Source organism: Eupeodes corollae, chromosome 3 (genome assembly GCF_945859685.1).
Source record: "Eupeodes corollae chromosome 3, idEupCoro1.1, whole genome shotgun sequence".
NCBI classification, from domain to species: domain Eukaryota; kingdom Metazoa; phylum Arthropoda; class Insecta; order Diptera; family Syrphidae; genus Eupeodes; species Eupeodes corollae.
Genome location: NC_079149.1, coordinates 39,494,145 through 39,516,196, shown reverse-complemented (window position 1 = coordinate 39,516,196; position 22,052 = coordinate 39,494,145). Strand labels below are relative to the sequence as shown.

General features: G+C 33.7%; 3 protein-coding genes across 5 annotated transcripts in view; 2 read left to right on the top strand and 1 right to left on the bottom strand.

The window, feature by feature from the left end:
* The window catches only part of LOC129949259 (angiogenic factor with G patch and FHA domains 1), a 42,744-nt gene that overhangs the window by 2,193 nt on the left and 18,499 nt on the right, over positions 1-22,052 (top strand). The gene's annotated exons all lie outside the window — the stretch shown is intronic.
* Positions 6,116-7,641, top strand: LOC129949261 (hexokinase type 2-like). The gene has a single exon (XM_056060602.1). The coding sequence runs from the start codon at positions 6,190-6,192 to the stop codon at positions 7,543-7,545; it is 1,356 nt and encodes a 451-aa protein (XP_055916577.1). The 5' UTR covers positions 6,116-6,189; the 3' UTR covers positions 7,546-7,641.
* On the bottom strand, positions 19,502-21,280 carry LOC129949262 (hexokinase type 2-like). Its single transcript, XM_056060603.1, has one exon. The coding sequence runs from the start codon at positions 21,004-21,006 to the stop codon at positions 19,666-19,668; it is 1,341 nt and encodes a 446-aa protein (XP_055916578.1). The 5' UTR covers positions 21,007-21,280; the 3' UTR covers positions 19,502-19,665.

Below are 22,052 nucleotides of genomic sequence, written 5' to 3'. Positions count from 1 at the left end.
TGCATTTTTCGCGTTGTCATCTAATTTATAAACTCCAGAAAGCATTTCTTTTCTTGCACTCAAAGCGATATTTTTTGAAAACCGATAGAGCAAGTGTTTGCTAGGTTTACACAAGTTTTCATTATTGACTCTTTTTTTCTTTTATAACTACACCTTTTTGAGAAATATATTCCTTACCTTATGCTCTTAACAAGGCAGCCTTTCATTTTTTCCATTGCATATGGTCTTTGGGCTTCTTCTTTGTTTTTTTTTTTGGAGATTTTGGAACAACATCAGATACTATTGTATCTTTAGGTTCTACTATTGGCTCAAACGTGGTCTCATTTTCCCTTAAATCCGTATCATTGCTACTGCTAGTTACTGTTTCTAAATCGGGAATGTACTCATCGTTGTCTTCGCTACTATTAATACTTCTGGGAACTGGAAGAGCAGTGTTTGATTTCACAGAAAGGACATCATAAGCATCAGTTTTAGTACCTGTGTATTAAAAATTAAGTACCTATGTTTACCTAGGAACTGTAAAAATGTATGTTTTTTTTTATCTTACTTTGACATTAATTCTCATAGTATTTGTGATACCACATGAATCTAGAGGCTTCCTCCTAAGCTCAATGGAACCAGTTAGAGGCCCTTACGAAACGTGAGAGGCTGATTATACCGATATGATTTAGATTGTTTAGATCGTTAAAGAAGAATTCTCCTAGGTAATTCTTGCGTTTTCGAGCTAGAGCAGGGCATGTGCAGCGAAGATGAAGAACCGTTACTTCCTCTTCCTCGTCCATACAGCTTCTGCAAGTGTCCGGTTATGACACCTATTATCGAGCTTATATGCGATCTGCTTAGAGAGAGCAAGCATCTTGAACGTTTTAAATCCAGTGTTGGCCATGTTTTTTGTGGCTTGACACGTGGTGATGTTGGTCCACCTGGTGCATGCCCTCCTCGCAGCGTCTTGCATTATTAGCAGTTTACAAGTAGCGATTGCTATGCCAGTACTTGCCAAACGTGGTAGGATGGGCTGTACTGTACCGTTCCTGGCGAGTTCATCTGCCTTACAGTTACCTGGAATGTCTCTATGGCCCAGCACCACTAGGTTCCAGAGGAGAGGGTGTAGAACACCACCTTTCGGTGTCCCTCTACTAACGAATCGTCTGCTAGAAGAGTTGCCCAGTTTTGAGTTAATTATTCTGCTAGTAAGCATTAAATGAATTAACTCCCGAAGCGAACTCTCTAAATTTAGAGATGTCAGTGCAGAAGTGATTGCAGATGTGTCCACGTTGTTAAAGGCACCTTCGATGTCAAGGAAAGCAACCATAGTGAACTCTTTATGATTGAGGGAATATTCGATGGTGCATAATAAAGTGTGTAACGCTGTTTCCACCGATTTACCAGGGTCTTAAGAAGGAATGATGATAGACTTATAGGTCGTAGATCTTTAGGATTGACTTGGGAGCATTTACCTGCTTTAGGTATAAAAACAACTTTAACTTCTCTCCATGCTGAGGGAACATGGACCAGGTAAAGATAGCTGGTAAAAATTGCCTCAAGGATTGGTGCAATTATATCAGAAGCTTTTTGTAGTTCGGCTGGTATTATTTCATCTGGTCCTGTAGCTTTAAATGGTTTGAAGCTGTTGAGAGCCCATTGTAGCTTATCCTTTGTGATCAGACCTTATGGATATGTTGTATTTGAACTTGAACGTGTAAAACTGTTGCAAGTTTCGGTAAGAGAACTACCAGGAAAGTGAGTGTCCAATAGTAAGTTCAGCGATTCATTACTTGAATTTGTCCAGGAGCCGTCTGTATTTTTCAAGCAGCTTGGCATAGCTGGATTAGTTGAAAGAATTTTACGTAACCTAGAGGCTTCAGAAGTTTCTTCTATCATGCCACAGAAGGATCGCCAAGAAGATCGCTTGGATTTCCTTAGTGCCTTCTTGTAGATTCTTAGGGATTCTTTGTAGGAGTCCCAATGAGAGGCTAGTCTTGCAGCTTTGGCTCGGTTGAAAAGATTCCTGCATTCCTTCTTGAGCGAGTCAAGCCCACCATTGTGGTTTCCTCTTTCCTCTTATGTGTATAAGTGGACAAGCAATTTCTAGCGATCTGTTCTTCAGCCCTTTCCGTTAAAACCATTTGATTAAAGGTTTTTTTTTAATAACAAACAACTAAGAATAAGTTGTTCTTACCAGTAGCTTCTTGATTCGCTTTAAATACCATATGAAGCATCCTTCCTCTTTTCAACAAATATGCTGCGCGTTAAGTACAAGTGAAGCAAACACCGTGTAACTTGTTTGAGTTGATAAAATATGGTTTTCGATTCTGAGGATTCAATGGCACAACAATTAATTTAAATTACCTCTGTCTTCAACAAGAATTTGCTAGAAATGGTCTATTTATTTAACTTATCAACAAATATTCATAATTAGATACATTATCATAGTAAGCGCAAACATAGTTTGATGAATTTGTTAATGAATGAACAAAAATACATTTTGGATAAAGGTGTTAAGTGTGCACATAAGATCTTTATTCACAAAACTAATAAGTCAGATATCATTATTTTTGTGTAAAAAGAACTTTAGCGCATTTAACACATTCATCCACACTGATTATTCCCGAAGTGTATGCATTTAACACCTTCGTCTTTGACTGAATACGAATCTATAGGTAATAGAAGAGTACACAGTCAGACTTTTAAGTTTTCATGTAAAACGTTCATTTGTAGAAAAAAACCTTAAATTTAAAAAAATGCACCTTAACACCTTCTAAGTGCTTTAATTTTTTTTCGATTTATTTTGAGAAATAAGTCAAAAATTGTAAAAAAAATAGCAAGCCAAATTAATGTTTTTTAAAATAATGTTTTAAAATCGTTTTCAATTTCTGTAAATTAAAAAAAAATGTTAGCAAATGTATAAAATAAAATAAAGAAAATCTGATATCTTGTTAGAAAGGTTTAAAATTTTCGCGGGCTTAATTTCTTGTGGCGCAATTTGCAAGCACTTTTTATATCTAAACAATTTTTACTTTTAAAAACTGGAGTTAAAATAGAGTAAGAAATGTGGGGTTATTATTTTAAATTGATCTAAATATCTATCAAATAGTTGCTGCGGCTTCTGTGAAAGGCGAACGTTACAAATATCTAATTATTCATTATTGGTCTGTGATTTATTTGTTTTAACCTCTGCCTTCATAAAACTCTACAAACAAAAGCAAGGTGCTCTCAAATTGTCCGTGCAAAATTCCCAGTGTAGTGCTTGTATATTGTATTGGTCTACATAATATATTTCGGCCCAAATGTAGTTGGTATAGAGTTGGCCCTTGATAACGTTTACGCCACTAAAAATTCAGACAAAAAAATTACTCTTATCCATTTCAACAGCTTTCGAATCTTATGTGCATTGTATCTTTGTTGTTGATGTACGTATTTATGCAGAAATTGGCCTTATCACTGAACATTATTTTTCGGTTCAATATATTTTCATGCGTTTCCAGCTCTTGAATTTAAATCGATGGCCAGGTCCACGCAATTTATAGTTGATTTGTGAAGACAAAACCATACAATGTTTGCTGTCTTCAAAAAATCAGATATTTCAATTGATGACAAGGGCTTGCTTTTTCAAGATAAGAATGATTGGACGCGTTATATTAGATTTCCATTTTTAACTGCATTTCCAAGTTATTATAAACTAAATTTTCAATAAAAAAATGGAACTAAATTGTAGATAATAATTATAGATAATAATTTAGTTATGAAGCCTTGATATCTAAGCACATTTAATAGTTTCCAATACTGACTTAAGATATAAGTAGTTTTATTGATTTGAAGTAAGCTTTTGATTTGTTGTGTACGATACAATTTATTTTGGCTTCTTACTATTATTAAGCGTATGAGAGTAATTCGTGAAAGATGGCTCAAGCTCATGGTATACAGGCCTATTCTGCTATTCACCCGGGGGAACTTTTTTCACTAATCATTATTCTGCTATTCATTCGAAGTGAATCTGTGTATGTCGGTAACGTCGGTAACACTGCGTCGTATTCTTCTATTCACGTGAAAGCATTCATTCTATACAATTTAGATCCGCATATAAAATGCAGCGGATTTTTCATTTGATGTCTGCTTTGTTAATTTTTGTAAGCAAAATGTAAGTGAAAACTAATTTATTGCTAAATTTAGAATATTTGTTTTATAAATAAAAGAATATTAACATTTTTAGGGGAAGGAAGACATTTTTTAAACATTTCTCCGAAGCACTCTGTTTGAGGATTCTCTTATTCCTCTGCTTACAATTGGAATAAAAAATCCAACACTGCCCATTTCCAAAAATTACACAAATTATTCAATTTAGGTAGATTGATTAAACTTAATTTTTCTATGAATCAAAACAATTTGTCCAACATTCCCAAGATTTGTACATGAATAGCTGTTTATTTGAATGTCAAATTGGTTTGGGATAATGTAGTTCACCCGATGGATAGCAGAATGCAAAGGCAGTGTGAAAAGGAATCGATTGGGTGAATCGAATATATGTTCCACGTGAATAGCAGAATAGGGCTGATAGATTCATAATTCATAATCTTATTATGAAATACACTTATTCAAGCTATTTCCTTACACCAATCGAGACTACAGTTTCTTTTGAGGGATTTTAAAATATGTGGATGAAAACGTAAACACACTTTCTTTACAAATGAATGTTCATGCAATGTCATGTCATGTTAATGTTAGTCATTCTAATTTTTAAGGAGAATCTTATTTTCCGGTATTATACATGACCATTGTCTCTTTTACAACAACGCTTTGCGAACGAATTATGTACACCAGAAATTTAGAGTTCTATAGGACGAGGTCTTAGCAAAAAACATGAATTTAAGCTGTTCAAAGAATTCTTGACTTCATTATCTGCGTTAAAACAATATTTCACAAAAATGAGCTTTTACTTATTTTATGAAAACAAAACTTTCAACTTGTAAACAAAATAAAACGCGCTCAAATACCAACAAAAAAGCTGCAAATAGCAAGTCAAAAAAATGGCATCAGCAATGTCAAAAAGCTCCATATAAAATTTTGAATCTCAATCTACACAATTTATGTAGCGTAAACATAACCGCTCTCGTTGTTGTTAATTGTAAGATATGTTCCCTCTTTGCTTTTGCAAACAGAGATAGACTACTAAAATTATTTTGTTCCACAATATCTGCTTTGAGTTAGAGGTATATTTTTAAAAATCGACCCTCGTCACAAACAGGTCCACCAATCCTCCTTAGTTTCCTCAAAGCTTCTAATTGCAGTGCCTTTTAAAAAGCATCCAAGTATCGAATCTACAAGTATTGTTGCACAATTGGAACTCCTCAGAAGCTATAAACATGTTTCAGGCCGTCTATATAAATAATCTGTCCACAATTAATTAGTCTTATCCCCTATTTAGTTAAGTTAAATCAAATAAACTTAATAAAAATCAAAATTGATTTAGTTTTATTCATTACAAACTTATTTTTGTAAAATTGAAATAAGACACATTCCTTTAAAAAGATCTAATTAAAGAGACCTACTTTATATCAAAACTGACTAAACAAATCGAGACATTTAGTTCTATGAGCCATGAGACAAAAAACACAATAAATTTAATAATTTTTCTATTTTTTTAACTTATCTTATGTTATGATCGATAACCCCGACATAACAAAAATATATTCACTCTACCAATAATCTCTTTAACCTTCAACTCTAATCCTTAAGTTGACAAAGTTTTAGAATTTATTTTTATTTCAATAACAATACCATGACCATCAATATCGATATCAATATAACCAAAACCAACTATGTAAAGTATGTAAGTTTTTCTACACCTACGTAACGCATCATAAATGCAGAGATACGACACTGCCCTTATCAGTTTATTATATAGCCTTATTATTGATGTCCAGGCTAACGCTAAAACACACTTCAAAAAAAAAATAAAAAAAAAATTAATAATATTTCATAGAGAAAAAGAAAAAAACAAAAATGTTATGCCACTTTCTCAGCTCTCTAAGACTAAGACCAAATTCGATTATCAAACAGCGACTAAGTTTTAGATTATACTAAGTCTTGTCTATAAGATAGTTTCATAATAATTGGTGCTGCTTAGAGTGCTTAGCTGCTTGGGTGATTTTAATAAAACGACAGTTGATTTTAAGAATCAGACAAGCCAACATGTCAACTACTAAAACAACGCGCAAATGTCGCAATCTTATGGAGGAGTTCATACTCGACAATAGTCAGTTGCTCGAGATTAATCGAAGATTTCTGAACGAATTGAATCGCGGATTATGTAAACGGACGCACGACCAAGCAGATGTAAAGTGTTTCGTAACATACGTTCAGGATTTGCCTACGGGTGAAGAAATTGGTCGCTACATGGCCTTGGACTTGGGTGGTACTAACTTCCGTGTGTTGCTGGTGACCTTGAAGGCACATCACGAGGCAGATATAAAGTCAAAAACCTATGCTATATCCCAGGAGATTATGACCGGTCCGGGAGTGCAGCTATTTGACCACATAGCCGAATGTTTGGCTACGTTTATGAAGGAACAGGATCTGTTAGAGGACCATCTTCATCTGGGTTTCACATTTTCGTTTCCCTGCAAGCAAGTTGGACTCACAAAGGGATACTTGATCCGCTGGACAAAGGGATTCAACTGCCCTGGGGTTGAGAACGAGGATGTTGTGGAGTTGCTGAAAGATGCTATCAAACGACGAGGTGATATTTCCATATCAGTTGTTGCGATTCTTAACGACACAACAGGCACCTTGATGTCCTGCGCGCACAGAAATAAGAACTGCCACATTGGGGTGATCATCGGCACCGGTTGCAATGCATGCTATCTGGAGCGAGTGGAGAATGTAGAATTATACGACGGGCAGCCGGGCAAGCCTTACGTCATTGTCAATGCGGAAATGGGTGCATTCGGAGAAAGTGGTTCGTTGGACTTTATCCGAACGGATGAAGATAAAAGCATTGACAGAGCGTCAATGAATCCTGGCAAGCAGATCTACGAGAAAATGATTTCGGGCATGTACATGGGTGAGATAGTTCGATTGGTTCTTCTTAAGGCCATCGACAAGAAACTGCTCTTCCCCAATTGTGGAAAACAACAATTACAGAGACTCGCCATGTCTGACAGCTTTGAGACGAGATTTGTGTCGGAAATTGAAGAAGACAAAGAAGGCGACTGGACTAATTGTAAAAGAATTCTCACCGATTTGGGCTTATCGAAGCAGCCCACCAACGACGAGTGCGCCGAAGTGAGATACATTTGCGAGTGTGTATCGCGAAGAGCAGCCCATCTAGTTGCATGCAGTCAGGCTACAATGATAAACAAAATCAATGAAGGTCACTCGACTGTAGGCGTCGATGGAACAGTGTACAGACTTCATCCAAAATTCAATGAATACATGGAGGAAAAGATGAAGGAATTGGTTAATCCGAATATTAGTTTTGATTTGATGCTTTCCGAGGATGGATCTGGACGTGGTGCTGCTCTAGTCGCTGCCACTGTCACTGGTTGAGATGGAGGCAACATAATTATGAAGAAGTGCGTAGTTTAATTTTGTTCGTTTTAATGTTCGTTTTTTTTAACAAATACAAGAAGTTAATTAAAAATGCTTGTTTGTTTTATTCCATAAAACAATTGATGATCTTCAACGAAGGATATTTCAAAGTGTTGCCAGTTTTAATTGGAAGTCTAAATGACCAACAACTTGTTTTTCAATCTTAAGCAAATTAAATCTGCTTTCAGAGAAAGCAAGAAAGCGAAAAATATTTGAATATGAAAAAATAACTTTTATTTTTATTTCCGTTTCTATATTTTTTTAAATTCGTGTTTGTGTTGAAATGCAAAGTGAGGTTCGTCAGGTTTGTTGGTGTTTTACTGAAAGAATTCAATTGATAAGACAAATTTGTATTGTTGATAAGGAGTTAAGGTTAAGTGATGATCCCAAAGTGAATCTGTGTAGATGATTGCATAACAATAAAATACTAGACTTATCAATTTTCTGAAAATAAATTGCTAACACTTGTTTTAAATTGTAAAAATAGTACTTGTAGTAAAAAATCAATAAAAAAGTCATTTTCAAGGTTTTTCTTTTACTCAATGGATTATTTTTATTATTTTACTTTCAAATTGCTATTCTAATTGCATTAAAGGTTTACATTTATAGTTTTTTTTTTAAATAATTGTTTGAATAAATTGGAATACACATTCATTTTCAAAAAGAGCGGAACTAAAACCTTTTGATATTTTTCCATTTAATTTTATTAATAACGTCATAATGCAATTTTGTTAATAAGTACTATCAACAGTATCGACTATTATATTATTTTAAAAACTCACAAATCACGAGAGAATGTTTAAAACGTGTAATTTAAAAATGTCTACAAAAATATACATATAAATAGAATAGAGTAAAGAATGCTAAGGTATAAAATTGAAACAAAATATTTTTTATAACGGAATTAATAATTATTACTGATAAGAATGTCGAATCTAAAGACCTATGATAATAATAAATAAGCTGATGGTAGTTTTTCAAATGCGATTTGAATTTATTCAAAAATACATAATTGATATATTTTGAAAGTTTTAACTTGAAAAAAAAAAAAAATAAAACGAATTCGAGATAAGACGTGAACGAAGAGTAAAGTTATACTTATGCCTTTCTGATTTGTTGGCTTTAAATTTTGGTATGCTAAAAATATACAACCATTAACACAAGAACTTTTCAGTAATATTTCCATGATGAATGGTAAATAATTGTAATACCAATCATTGCTTAAATTCTTGCACAAAATCTTCTTTTAAATAATGTTTATATAGAAGTGGATGCGTTGCGTTGAAACCACATATCGTCCACACCCATGTCTTCTAATTCGGGACACAATTCACAGTAACTGCCTGCCCGGCTTCATTTTGGAAAAAAACACGGCCCGATGATGCCACCAGCTTATAAACCGTACCAAGCAGCCCCTTTTTTTGACTCTTGGATTATCATTCGCCCAAATGCGGCAACGCTGCTGAGACTGAGACTAAAATGTGCCTCAACACTGAAGATTCTTTTCTTCGAAAATTTATTATCCGCTGTTGCCATTTCTTGCCACCATCCTGACCACTGACGACGCGACTCTTGAATTGATGAAGAGGTTTTAGTTCTTGAGGAAATTGCACCTTGTGAGCGTGTAAATGCAAGTCTTCATTCATAATCAACGACGAGCGTGCGAGGTGCAGTTTTGTTTTTAATTATTTTGAATTTTAGCTAATTGTAATTTGACTTCGAATTAGGAATTAGATTTGGAATAGATTTAAATTTAAAATATTTCTGTCATAAATTGAGTTAAAGGGGAAATTTTTAGAAAAATAAATATCTTTCGAATAAAACCCACAGTAGGGTATAAGTGAAGTGAACATTTTCTGGTTGAAGCTCATAGACCTGATTGAATAAAAAGATGAAAAAACAATTACTACTAACCAAGATCACTGACTCCGTGATTTCACTAATCACAGAGGTGTACTTTCCTGACACCAATAGCACCAAATCATCCGCATAGGCTACCGCCTTCACTCCACATCTCTCTAATTTAACGAGAATTGTATCCATGACCAGAAGCCATAGAAGAGGCGAAAGGACGCTACCCTGGGGTGTTCACCTACTCACGTGTTTTGTTGCGAATGTATTGTCTAGAGTTGACTCGAATCTTCCTACCACTGAGCATGGAAATAATCCATTCTCGAATGAAGTCTTCTACACCGAACTTAACGAGCGATTCTTCTATGGATTCTGTAAGGACGTTGTTAAAAGCACCTTCTTTGTCTAGGAAGGTGGCAAGAGTAAATTCTTTATAATGGATTGTTAGTTCTACCGTACGCACTACCTCATGGAGGGCAGTCTCCGTAGATTTGCCCTTAAGATAAGCATGCTGAGGTCTTCCAACTAGGATTTCTCTAATATGGTAATCAAGAATGCGCTCCAAGGTTTTAAGCACAAAAGATGTTAAGCTTATTGGTCTGAAATCCTTCGCGGATTCGTGACCTCGCATACCCACTTTCGGGATAAAATCTACTTTTACCTGTCTCCACGACATGGGCACATGTTTGAGAAGGAGACATCCTTTGAAAATTTGTTCCAGCAATGGAGCTGCCACATCATGCAACTTGTGAAGCATAACTGGTAGTATGCCATCCATGCCTGGGGATTTATATGGAGAAAAAGTATTGATGGCCCACAAAATATTTTCTCTATTTATAACGGAATTGACTTGCTCCACATGAGCTCCTATCGATTCAGTGAGATTCGGTAAGTTGCTTAGTTTGGAATCAGCAATTTGACTGCATTTCGTCCAGTCAGTTCTTTTGGGATTTCTGTAAGGCGGAGGGTTTTTCGACTTGGAAACTTGGAACTTGGAAAAGAATCCACTTGTGGTCCGCAAATAAATTCAAAGGGGAAACTCTTCAATTCTCCACTACTAAATTAAGATTGTTTACTAAAGTAACATCAAGCACATCCTCCCATCCATCATAATTTTCCGAGCTCGGAAAGACGAAAGTGGGAGAATTGCCTCTGTTACAAATGGTCATATTATTTTCAATAATAAAATCAAAAAGTGGCTCACCTCGTTCGTTGATCACAGAACTTCCCCAAAGGGTATGCCGAGCATTTGCGTCGCCTCCGATCAGAAGGTTTTCCTTTTCGATGTTAGCTTCGGTTATGATTTTGCACACCTCCTCCAGAGGTGATGGTGCATTATGGGCAGAGAAAAAAAAGGCCAACAGCAAACCATGTGTATTCTTATCTTCAAATCTGACAACTGTCAGATCGGGAGTGCTAAAATTTGAACATATAAAACCTTTTCAATGTTTCTTAGCTAAAAAAAACAAGTTCCGGGATTACCTTGGTCTTGATCTGCGGTTTTATAAAAGAGGTCGTATTGGTTGTCTTGGAGGCCTCGCACATTGAGGCCGTTTATCCATACCTAGAAGCCAATTATTCATACCTAGAGAGATTTTTAACAACAACTGCTACAGTTTATATTTTTTTACTTGCTACTTTGTATGCTTTGAATTTGCAAAAATAAAAGAAGTTGTTAAATGACTTGCCACTTTTACTTGCTACATAAGGGAACTGTGTGTCAAGTTTTGCATACTAAAAAATTTCGAGCTCGAGAAGTAGAAAAAAGTTCAAACTTGGAAATTAAGGTTTTAAGAATATTGGCGTGCGGCATTTTTTAAGACTTAAAATAACAGTGCAATTTTGTTGGTGCAAAATCGAAAATTCGATTTATTTGAAATACGGCTGGATAAATTTGTATTTATTTTTCTCTAAAATGTTGTTCTTAACACGGCATGTTTCAATATAAACAATATATTTTGATATTTCTCCAGGAGGGTACTTCCCCAGTATATTTTTTTCATTTGTCTTAGCAAGCTCTGAAATATAAAATCTTTATATACAGTTGCTCCCAAAATTGTGCGTACACTGAATTAAGATCTGGTTATTTGTTACTTTTCATATTTAAGATACAATGTTTTTGGAAAATTCTTTTTAATTTCTATTTTTGATTATTTTTTTTTCTTACGAATACATAAAAACATTACTTAAACAATAAACAAAAGGTTATATTGATAAAAAAAAATCATTATCTCAACATTTCGTAGCACAAAATTAAGCGTACACTTTGTATCTATGGCTTCTTAAATCAAAATTTCAAAAAATGTACTGCTATATTTAATTGTTTTTTAAATTGAATTTGAAGCATTTTTTGTAGAAATGCCAGAGAAAAGGAAATAAACCAACATTGCAAGAAGACAATTAATTTTAAAACTACATTTAAACAATAAATCTTACGTGAAATTGACGAAATTTTAGGCCGAACACATTCAAAGGTCCAAAAAATACTTAACAAATATCGGTATGAAGAGGACGAACAAAATTCTTCTCAGCAAGACAAACGAGTAATTTTATGAAAATTCAAAGTAAATCCCAAAACGAGTGTATAAAACTTGGCGGCCGAAATGGTGACACTTATTGAAAGACCAGTTTCAACCGAAACTATAAGTCGCGTTCTTCTGAAGATTGATTTTAATCGCAGAGTTGCTCGGAAAAAACCCCCCTTATTCCCAAAATTATTAAGCGAAAACGTCTTGAGTTCGCTAAAAAGCACCTCAACTAATCCCAAAGTTCCTGGAACGATATTCTGTTCTCGGACGAGACCAAAATTAACTTATTTGAGTGTGACAGAAACCAAATTGTTTGGAGAAAGCCCAATTCTCAGTTCAAGACAGAGAATTTGCTTGGCACTGTTATGCATGGTGAAGCAAATGTTATGTTATGAGGATCAATAGTTTGAAATGGGACTGGGAGTAACTGAATTCATCAGCAACCATTCACTTCCAACAAGATAACCATTTAAAACACATATCATTGGTTGCTGTATAATGCCAGAGACCAGCTCAAAACCCCATTCATTTACCGGACCGCAATCCCATCGAGAATTTGTTGGAAAAAATAAAGCGAAGGTTGTAGATTTTTTTACTAACGAATGTGATTACGTCTAAAGGTGGCCCTACAAAATATTAAAATTAAAATTTGACAACTAATTAACATTTTTGTATGCTTTGAATTCCAAGTGTACGCTTTATTTCGTGCCATGCATTTGACGATCTTTTAAGTTTTAACATTTTTTGTTGTTTTTCCTCTTGTTTATTTAACATAAAATATTAAATAAAAAAACATTGAAAACAAAATACCAAAAACATAACATTTTATTAATTTAAAAAAGCAAAACATTTTTTTTTTGCTGGTGTACGCTCAATTTTGAGAGTAACTGTATAATATATGTATGTATGATGAGTAAAACAAGCAAATTTTAGAAAAACTGTTTTTTTACTTATTTTTTCAAAATCAATGTCTAAAAAACGGTTTAGTATTTTTTAACGGAACTCAAATATGAATATTGATAATTATGATAAGCGCGAAAGGCTTCTCTCTAACTTAACTCCTTAATATAATGAAGTATTTAATTTTTTTTTTATTCTGAATAGTGACGATGGAAATTTTGTAATTTTTGAGACTCTACTAATCTCTTATTTTTGTTTTCAAAGCAAGTTGAAAGTTTTGTCATTATAAAAAAGAAATATTGAGCAGAGTTCATATTTGTTAAGTGCAGTACTGCCAATCAGCTTGAATCCATGTTTGGTGTTGCACTTTTCAATGAACTTCTAATACAACAAATTCTATTAATTATTTTGCTGTCAAGATGATGGTATTTTCTTACCTATATGACTTCAAAAATAGTTTTTTTTGTATATAAAAAATCTGTTCGAACCGTAATCAAAAATAAAAATGTCCTTTTATGGTGTCGGTTTTATGTGCTCCACCCGATTTTTTTCGAGCGTTTTTCTTCAAAACGTTCTTTATTGTACGCAAAAAGTGTCAGGATCTTTTATATGTGCTCCCATTGTGTTTTCAAAAACAAAGCTTTCCGAGTAATTTAGACTTAACTGCACTTAACCTTTTTAAATGCTTTGCTGCAATACAAGTTAAAAAGACTTTCCATAAAGTTGTCTAAAGTTTTCTACTCTATTGGAAGTTTTTGGAGTAAGATAATTTTGTAGTGCAATTTTCCTGGCCTATAAATAAATATAGAGGGCCTTACCAATAATCAAAATTAAAGCTCACTTAAATATTTAACTGGGATTTAAATATTTTTCCATACCAATAAACATTTTAATAGTTAGGTTAAGGGCTAGCTAAATTTATTTTTGTAAACTCAACTATAAACGGAGAGTTAAATTAAACTTCATGGCCTGCACTGTGCCGTTTTGACTGACAGCACACGCAACATATACTTTTGAGGTCACAAAAGTTGAAATTTTGTTTACATTTTATTTCTTAAAATCCAAATAAGAACAATAAGATAAAAAGAAATAATTGACAAAAATATTTTTATAAAAAATAAAGTTATTGCCACTCTAAGAAAAATTTTACATTTATTAATTAAAATGGGTGGGGTGACCCTTAAAAGAAAATTTAAAAAAGAAAGTTAAATATCATAAATGTATGTAATGTATACAGAAATTAAATTAAATTAAAGTTAAACATTTTCAAGAAAACATCAAGTAGAACCATTTAAAAAAAATTCAATACTTACATTATCAAGACTAAGGAGCCAATATTTAACTTGTTTCATAAATAAATGAGAAGTTTGCAACCTGATAGAATGGGGGAGTCTATTAAATATCCGACATGAGGAAACATTATACAAATTTCTAAAAGCGGTTGTTCGGTACACCGGTATAGAAACTTGGTTTAAAAAATTTCCACGTAAAATATAATTATCAATTATTCTAAAATTAAGATTACTTGATCTCTTAAAGAAAATTTTTAGAACTTTATAACAATGAATACATATGTCTCACTGAAAGAATTTTCAAATCTCTAAAAAGTGGAAAACTAGGGTACAGGCGAGGCTTACCACATATTTTCTTCAGAACACTTTTTTTGCAAAACTAATAAAGGTTGTATTTTGTTATAATATGAACCTCCCCAACAAGAAATTCCATATTCTAGTTTCCAATGAAAAATTCCATAATAAATTTTAAGTAGCAGTTTGGAAGAGCAAACTTTACGCAAAAAGAAGAAGTTTCTAACAGTGCACCGAAAATATTGTCTAAGATTCTCTGTGTGGTTATAAAAACTCATTCTAGAATCAATTATTAATCCCAAATACTTGAATTTATTAACTATTTCTAATTTGAAGCATTTATCACTACAGCTCATGGAATCCGTAAATGTTATGGAAGTAACCATAGGATTAAAGGTGCAGTTAAAAAGCTTGAACTTTGGACACTCAGTAGCGTGGAAAAATAGATCAGCATTAACAATCTTTCTGCCAGACAAACTGAAAAACATTATCTTTGTTTAAGAACTTATTATCAATTTGTGCTCTGCAAACCAGATTCTTAAAAAGCTGAGATCCCAATTTAAATCCGATATAAGATTCAGACAACTATCTGTACCATACGAAAAACCAACATCATCTGCAAAGGCTGTAAGAGAACCCTTAAAAGGCAAACTGAATAAAAAGAGTACAAAAAAAGTATTGGTTCTAAAACCGAACCTTGTGGATCCCCAAAACGAATGTCTTTCTATCACTCCTTATACCATCAAATTTCACTCTTTGGGCTTTTAAATTTAAATAAGATCTTACCCAATCATTAATGATTCCTCGAAACCCAGCACTTTCAAGTTTGCTAACCAAAATTTCGTGATTAACCATGTCAAAGGCTTTTGATATGTCAACAAACAATCCAGCTGTTATCTTTTTTCTATCAAGACTTACAAATATTTGAGAACAGAAATGTAACAACACATCTTCGGTTGATTTATTGCTTTGAAAACCAAACTAAACATCACTGAAAAATGTTGTTCTCTTTAAAAAGCTCACCATTCTATTTTTTAAAGCTTTTTCAACTTATCGAGAGCAAGAGTGATACAGGCCTATAGTTACCCAGATCATTAGTTGCTCCTTTCTTGAAAAGTGGCAAGATATTGGCACATTTAAGAGCAACCGGAAATTAAATACTCCAGAAAAAATACTTTTGTTAAAGATATGCGCCAAAACATCAATTATAAAACATGCTACATTTTTCAAACAAACATTTGAAATGCCATCATAACCAGAAGAGTTTGAAGTTTTTAAAGTGCCAATTAACTTTAGAATCTCTAAACTAGATATAGGCTCAAACACAAAACTGTGGCTTTGAGAGGGTTCATTACTGAATGGACTACAAACTGTACAAGATGGGTGACTAGAACTAGCTTGTTGAAAAGTATTAATTGAATGCATTAGCAATTGCAATTTTATCTGAGACCACACGACCATTAACATTGACAACAGATGGTTGTTTTTTGCACTGAGATTTATTAAGTATACTATTCACTATTTTCCATTCGTTTCTAATATTTCCTTCAGCTAGATTGAATTTGTTTTTAAAATAGTTATCACGGCAAATAGGAATTTCCTTCTTTAATTCAACACAAATTTTCTTATATTTAATTTTTTAAATTCTGACTGCTGTTGCGTTTTAAACACTTTTGTCTTAATTTGTTTTTATACTTCACTTTTTGAAGCAAACTATACGTAATCCACGGCTTTAAACGCCTATTAGACTTTTTCGGAACGATATCAAAAGAAGCATCAGAAATGTATCTACAAAGGATATCAATAAAAATGGCATACGATTTGGAAGGATCACTCTCGGCAAAAACTTCTTCCCAAAACTCAAAAGACAAATTAGTTTTAAGCCTACTAAAAATCGATATTTCTAATCAATTTTTGGGGACTAGAATCAGAGCAAATACTTTCTTTCCCTTTATGAATAAGAATTCCAGTCATGGAATGATCAGTTATTCTGAGGTCAAAAACACACTTTTCACATGAACTGATTGAAGGAGCGAATCGGCCATAAATATGATCAAGATAAGTTCCAGATCTCGGTCTTGTTATCTCTTTAACAAGTCCATGAGAAGCTAACAAATCAAGATAAGTTGCCACGAACTCACTAAAGTATTGATATTCAAATCACCCACAATTAACAAATTATTTGATTTCTCACTATCCAAGAAAGCTTAAAATTCTTCCATAAAAACTGTACTGTTAAATATATAAAAGATTTGTTTATTAATTTTGACGGTAATTTTCAAAACAACCGCGCGTTGAAAAACTAATTTGTTGTGATTGTTGCTGATAATACTTGTTTTAATATAGAGTTGTGATTATGTTTTTCAAGTTTATGCTGAAAAAAATTATTGACCTGTAGCGCCGATAAAACTTTTTATCGTCATATTTTGAATATGGTTTAATTTTGTCTGTATATACTTTTTGCCTAATTGCTTCGGCCATATTTTCCAAGATATTTATGCCTTCTACTATTGAATCCTCCGAATCCATTTCGAAATTTAATTGCCGAAGTCCCGAATGTGTCATTCCTCGTCTCAGGAATAAGGAATGTCTTACTGCACATTATTTCACCTTCATCCATATAAAGTCCAGCTTAAACAACAACTAAAGCCAGCTGACCATTCACAACGTCGTAGATACGTCTAATGGGTCCGCGGTGCAGGACGATTTATCGAATAAATTTCTTGTCGTTGCGATATTACGCGACTGGACTTCTTTTATAGGGGTATGCGAAAGACCGTGTATATGCAGATAAATCATTCACTCTTGAGCACTTGAAAACCAAAAATTCGAAAAGAATTTTAAGGCGCAATTTTTTAATTTCTAAAATTCAATATTGAACAGCAAAGTTTAAGAGTACAAGGTTAAATATAAACAGATTTTCAACCATTCTTTTTTCAATTTTGGTATTGTTTATTATATAAGGATTAAAAAAAAAAAAAAAATAGGTACAAGCTTTATGAAGAAACAAAAAAATGCAACAAATTAGGCAAAGCAGGAAAACAAAGGTCAAAAAATTGCACGTACAATGATAAAAAACTTCGTTATATATATAAATATGTAAACTTTAGTAGCGAGTGTAATAACCTTTTTCTTTTATAACATCCTGAAGGCGATGCTTCATAGAGAGTACTAGTTTTGAAGTGACTTCCGGCGAAATTTTGTACTATTCCTCCAATATAATGGCTTTTAGCTTTTAATACTTACTCTGATCCTTGGGCCTTTCTTCCTGGAGATTGGGGACGATGAGGCAATTGCGATTTAACATTATAGAGAAGCCACTCCTAGTCCTAGTACTATCCTTGATGAATGTTTATGATTGTTATCTTGCACAAGTTAAAAGTCGTCTTTAAGGCCAATTTTTGAAGCGCTGGCTTTCAAATAATCTTTTAAAATTTGTAAATATTTGTTGTTTCTATAAAAACTTAATTTCCCACACCATTTGACTCAATAGATCCCAGAAAATTACATTTCCGCCTCCATGTTTCACCGTTGATTACAAATTCTTCACATCTAATGCCGTGTTTGGTTTCCCCCACACAAATCTGCGACCGTCCGACCCAAAGACATTAAACTTTCTCTCGTCAAGGAATAACACATTCTTTCAAAAATCATCTGGTTTCGAAACGTATGCATTCGCATAGTTCAAGCGTTTTAAAACGTTTTCTTTTGAAATGTAGGGTTTTTTTGTGTACCGTGTGACAATTATATCCCTTTGAATGCAGAAAGTTCCGAACAGTTTGAGGGTTAAGCGATATTCCATCATTTGATTGAATGTCAGCAGCTATTTTAGGAGCACTTAACTTGGGATCAGCCCATTTTTCGGTCCATACGAGCGTCTAGTATTTTTTTTCCACCTCTTCCTTCAAAGCATTTATTTTTCAAATACATTTTTAATACATACTGAAATGTAGGCCGTGGTCTACCAATAGTTGATGATATCTCAGCATAACTTCTTCCGTCGTTTCTTTGTTTAAAAATCAGTTTTCTTACTTCAAGAGGTACTTTTTTATGAGAAGCCTCCATTTTCAAAATAAAATTCACAAAATTAGAAAAAAAAAACAATTGAAAAGATCAATACACCACGACATACTGAGCCTAGATCTCTCAATATCATTACAGTAATCAATTTACATTTCAAAAAGAACCGTTATTTCCATTTTGTTAGTGAAGAGAGCAGTGTACGAACATTTGTTTGATGTACGAGCAATTTTTTGACATTCCTGGCAAAATTCTACTAACGGTAAAAAAAACCGTGAGGCAAAGCTCGAAAATTGTGTTTCAGTTTTGTTGCATTTCCTATTATACATCATAATTTTATCAAATAAAGTGAATAAGCTCAAATTTGTGGTAGGAAGTAAGGGAAATCCATTTATTTTCAATTGCTGTTTGTGCAATCAATTTTTTTATGTATTTATAATGTAAATGCATTCTTTTTCATCGATTCTAAGTGGAAATGTTTTTTTCCTACTGAAATCGTGGTCCGCTTCCAAATGGTTGCGAATTAGCTCAGTTTTCGCATTACTTCTCATTCAAGAAAATTCTAAAAAATATGAATCAAATTTGGATTGTACTTTTTATCTTAACCATTCTTAGATACGCTAAAAAAAGAACGTTAAGAAATACAATTCATTCAAAAATAACTTCCGTTGTCGAAAAAATTCCTTAGAATTTGATAAGAAATGATCATACATAACGATAACATTTGAAAGACAAAAATGCACACAAAAGGTAATTAACTAAAAATAAACGCTTTTGTCCAGTTTAATTTCATTGATAACGTTTTTTTTGGGAAGAACTAATAAAAAGTTCAAAAATTTTGCTTTTATGATCATTTTTATTGGATGTGTAATCGAAATGTCTCGAGTAAAAATGATCAAAAGAAAGTCTCAATAAAAGTTTAGAAATAGATAAAATGTCAATTAAACGTTTGGTTTTTATTAAATTTGATATTTAATTAAGGTCTTCAGGCATCTAGGCCCTAAACATTTGTTTGTATTTTATCAAGTTTCAAGGACTTGGTTTTTTTCCTGCACTGTCCAATCGTTTAACTGAAAATTGTATTTGGTTTTAAGTAATGTTTTATTTTTTTTATATTTTTCAAACAACAATATTAACAATAATAACGAGATCTTAACTAGTAGGAATAACAAGAAGAACTATGCTTTTTAATTCTAATCATCAACTGTAGCTGCGACCAGCGCAGCTCCACGTCCCGAACCATCCTCGGATAACATCAAATCGAATTCTATGTGTGGCTTGACTAACTGCCTCATCTTCTCAAACATGTAACCTTTAAATTTGGGATGTAATCGGTACACTGTCCCATCCACGCCCACCGTCACGAACGGCTCATCAATTTTATTGATCAACATAGATAGTCCACATGCTACCAGATGTGCAGCCCGCTTTGAAACACATTCGCAAATATACTTCACATCTGCACAGTCATCGTCGGTGGCATTGCGAATTCCAAGTCCGGCTAGAATCGCTCTGCAATTGGTATAATCTCCCTCAGCGTCCGATTCAATATCCGACACGAATTTAGTCTCGAAACTTCCCACAATCTGAAGACGTTGAGGTTTACGTCCCGAATCAGTTAACAAAAGCTTCCTGTCGATCGCCTTCAACATCACTAATCGCACAATCTCGCCCATATACATGCCTGAGATCATTTTTTCGTAGATTTGTCTTCCAGGATTCATCGATCCCTGATCAACAAATCGATCGTATTCCGAGCGGACGAAGTCCAACATTCCACTCTCTCCGAATGCCCCAAATTCGGTGTTTATTATGACATGAGACTTATTCAGAGGACCATCGTAAAGATCAACGTTTTCCACACGTTCAAGGTAGCAGGCATTGCATCCGGTGCCAATGATCACGCCGATCTTGCAATGTTTGTTTCTATGGGCACATGACATAAGAGTTCCTGTGGTGTCGTTGAGTATGGCCACAACTGATATATCAACCTGACGACGTTTTAGAGCGTCCTTCAACAACTGCACCACATCTTCATTTTCCACGCCTGCACAATTGAAACCCTTAGTCCAGCGAACCAAAATTCCCCTAGTCAAACCGAGTTGCTGACACGGAAACGAGAATGTGAACCCTAAATGAAGATGTTCGTTTTCCAAATTATGCTCCCTCATGAATGTGGCTAGACATTCAGCAATGTGATCGAAGAGCTGAACTCCAGGTCCCGTCATGATCTCCTTCGGAATGGCATAGATCTTCGAATCCATATCGGCTTCATGGTGTCCCTTCAAAGTGACCATCAGCACTCGGAAGTTCGTACCGCCCAAGTCCAAAGCCAGGTACCTGCCGACTTCCTCTCCCGTTGGTAGATCCTGAACATACGTCACGAAGCACTTAACATCTGCATTGTCATGAGTCTGTCCACATAAACCACGATTCACTTCGTTCAGAAACCTACGGCTAACCTCAGCAAGCTGAGAATTACTCAGCGTAAACTCCTCCATCAAGGTACGAACTCTAGGCGTTTTGGCAGACATGTTGATGTGTGAAATTCAAAAAGACAACTGTCGTTCACTCTCTGGGAAGGAATCACTGATGGGAATGCTTAAAACACAATCACTTCGATATAATTATTCCCGCAAAACGATCTAGATAACAAAACGTTTGTTTTATTTGTCTTTTGTGTTTGTTGTATTTTCTGTATTTTATAGATTTATTAGATTTCGCTAAGGTGCTTTGATTATTTATTTATATTTGCTGCCTTAGCCTGGGTACCGCTTTATGACAAGTTCTATAGAACTAGTATTCGATAGGCGCTAGTTTAGAACTGGATTTGTATAGAAAATTTCAAGAAATTCCAAACTCAAGCCATTTTAAGATAAAATAAAATAATATGTATTTACCCTAAGATATCGTAAGCATTTTGAAATGGGTAATTTTTATTTTTTTATTAATTAGTTGACACAAACCTTTTGTAATTCCCCATCGAAGTTTTGAATTTAAATTAAATTTTCCATTTTCAATCGAATATGGCAATAAAATACTCAAGCTTTTGAAGCTTTAATGCATAAAGTTAAGTTGAATTGTAATTAATTTGTAATAAATTTTAAGTGGAAACATGAGTAACAGGGTTTATGAAATATTCTGCTAAATTGAATACTCTTATGAAGCTTATAACGCTTTTTCCTTTTCTTCAAATACTTGTATATAGTTTAAAAAATTTAAATGTTGGAGTAAATAAAAGACAATCTTGTACACTTCGTGTCACATGAATAGGCACAAGCTTTTTTTGTTTTTTATTTGGCGACATTTTTTAAACCCTTAGGCTTTTTGGATAACTCCAAAGGTGGAATGAATGAGATCTGTATTAAGTTTATATTGGAAACAAAAATTTTCTATTAAGATGATAAATACAAGTTTTATGGCGGTTTTTTCGAAGAAAGTCATAAAAAGTACATTGATCTTTTGTGTCACAAGCTATAAATGTACCTAAAGAAAATAACAACAAATTATATGATTTATTGAATGGAATAAAATAATTTTTAGCAATGTGTGCTGCCTCCTGAATTACTTGAAGTAACCT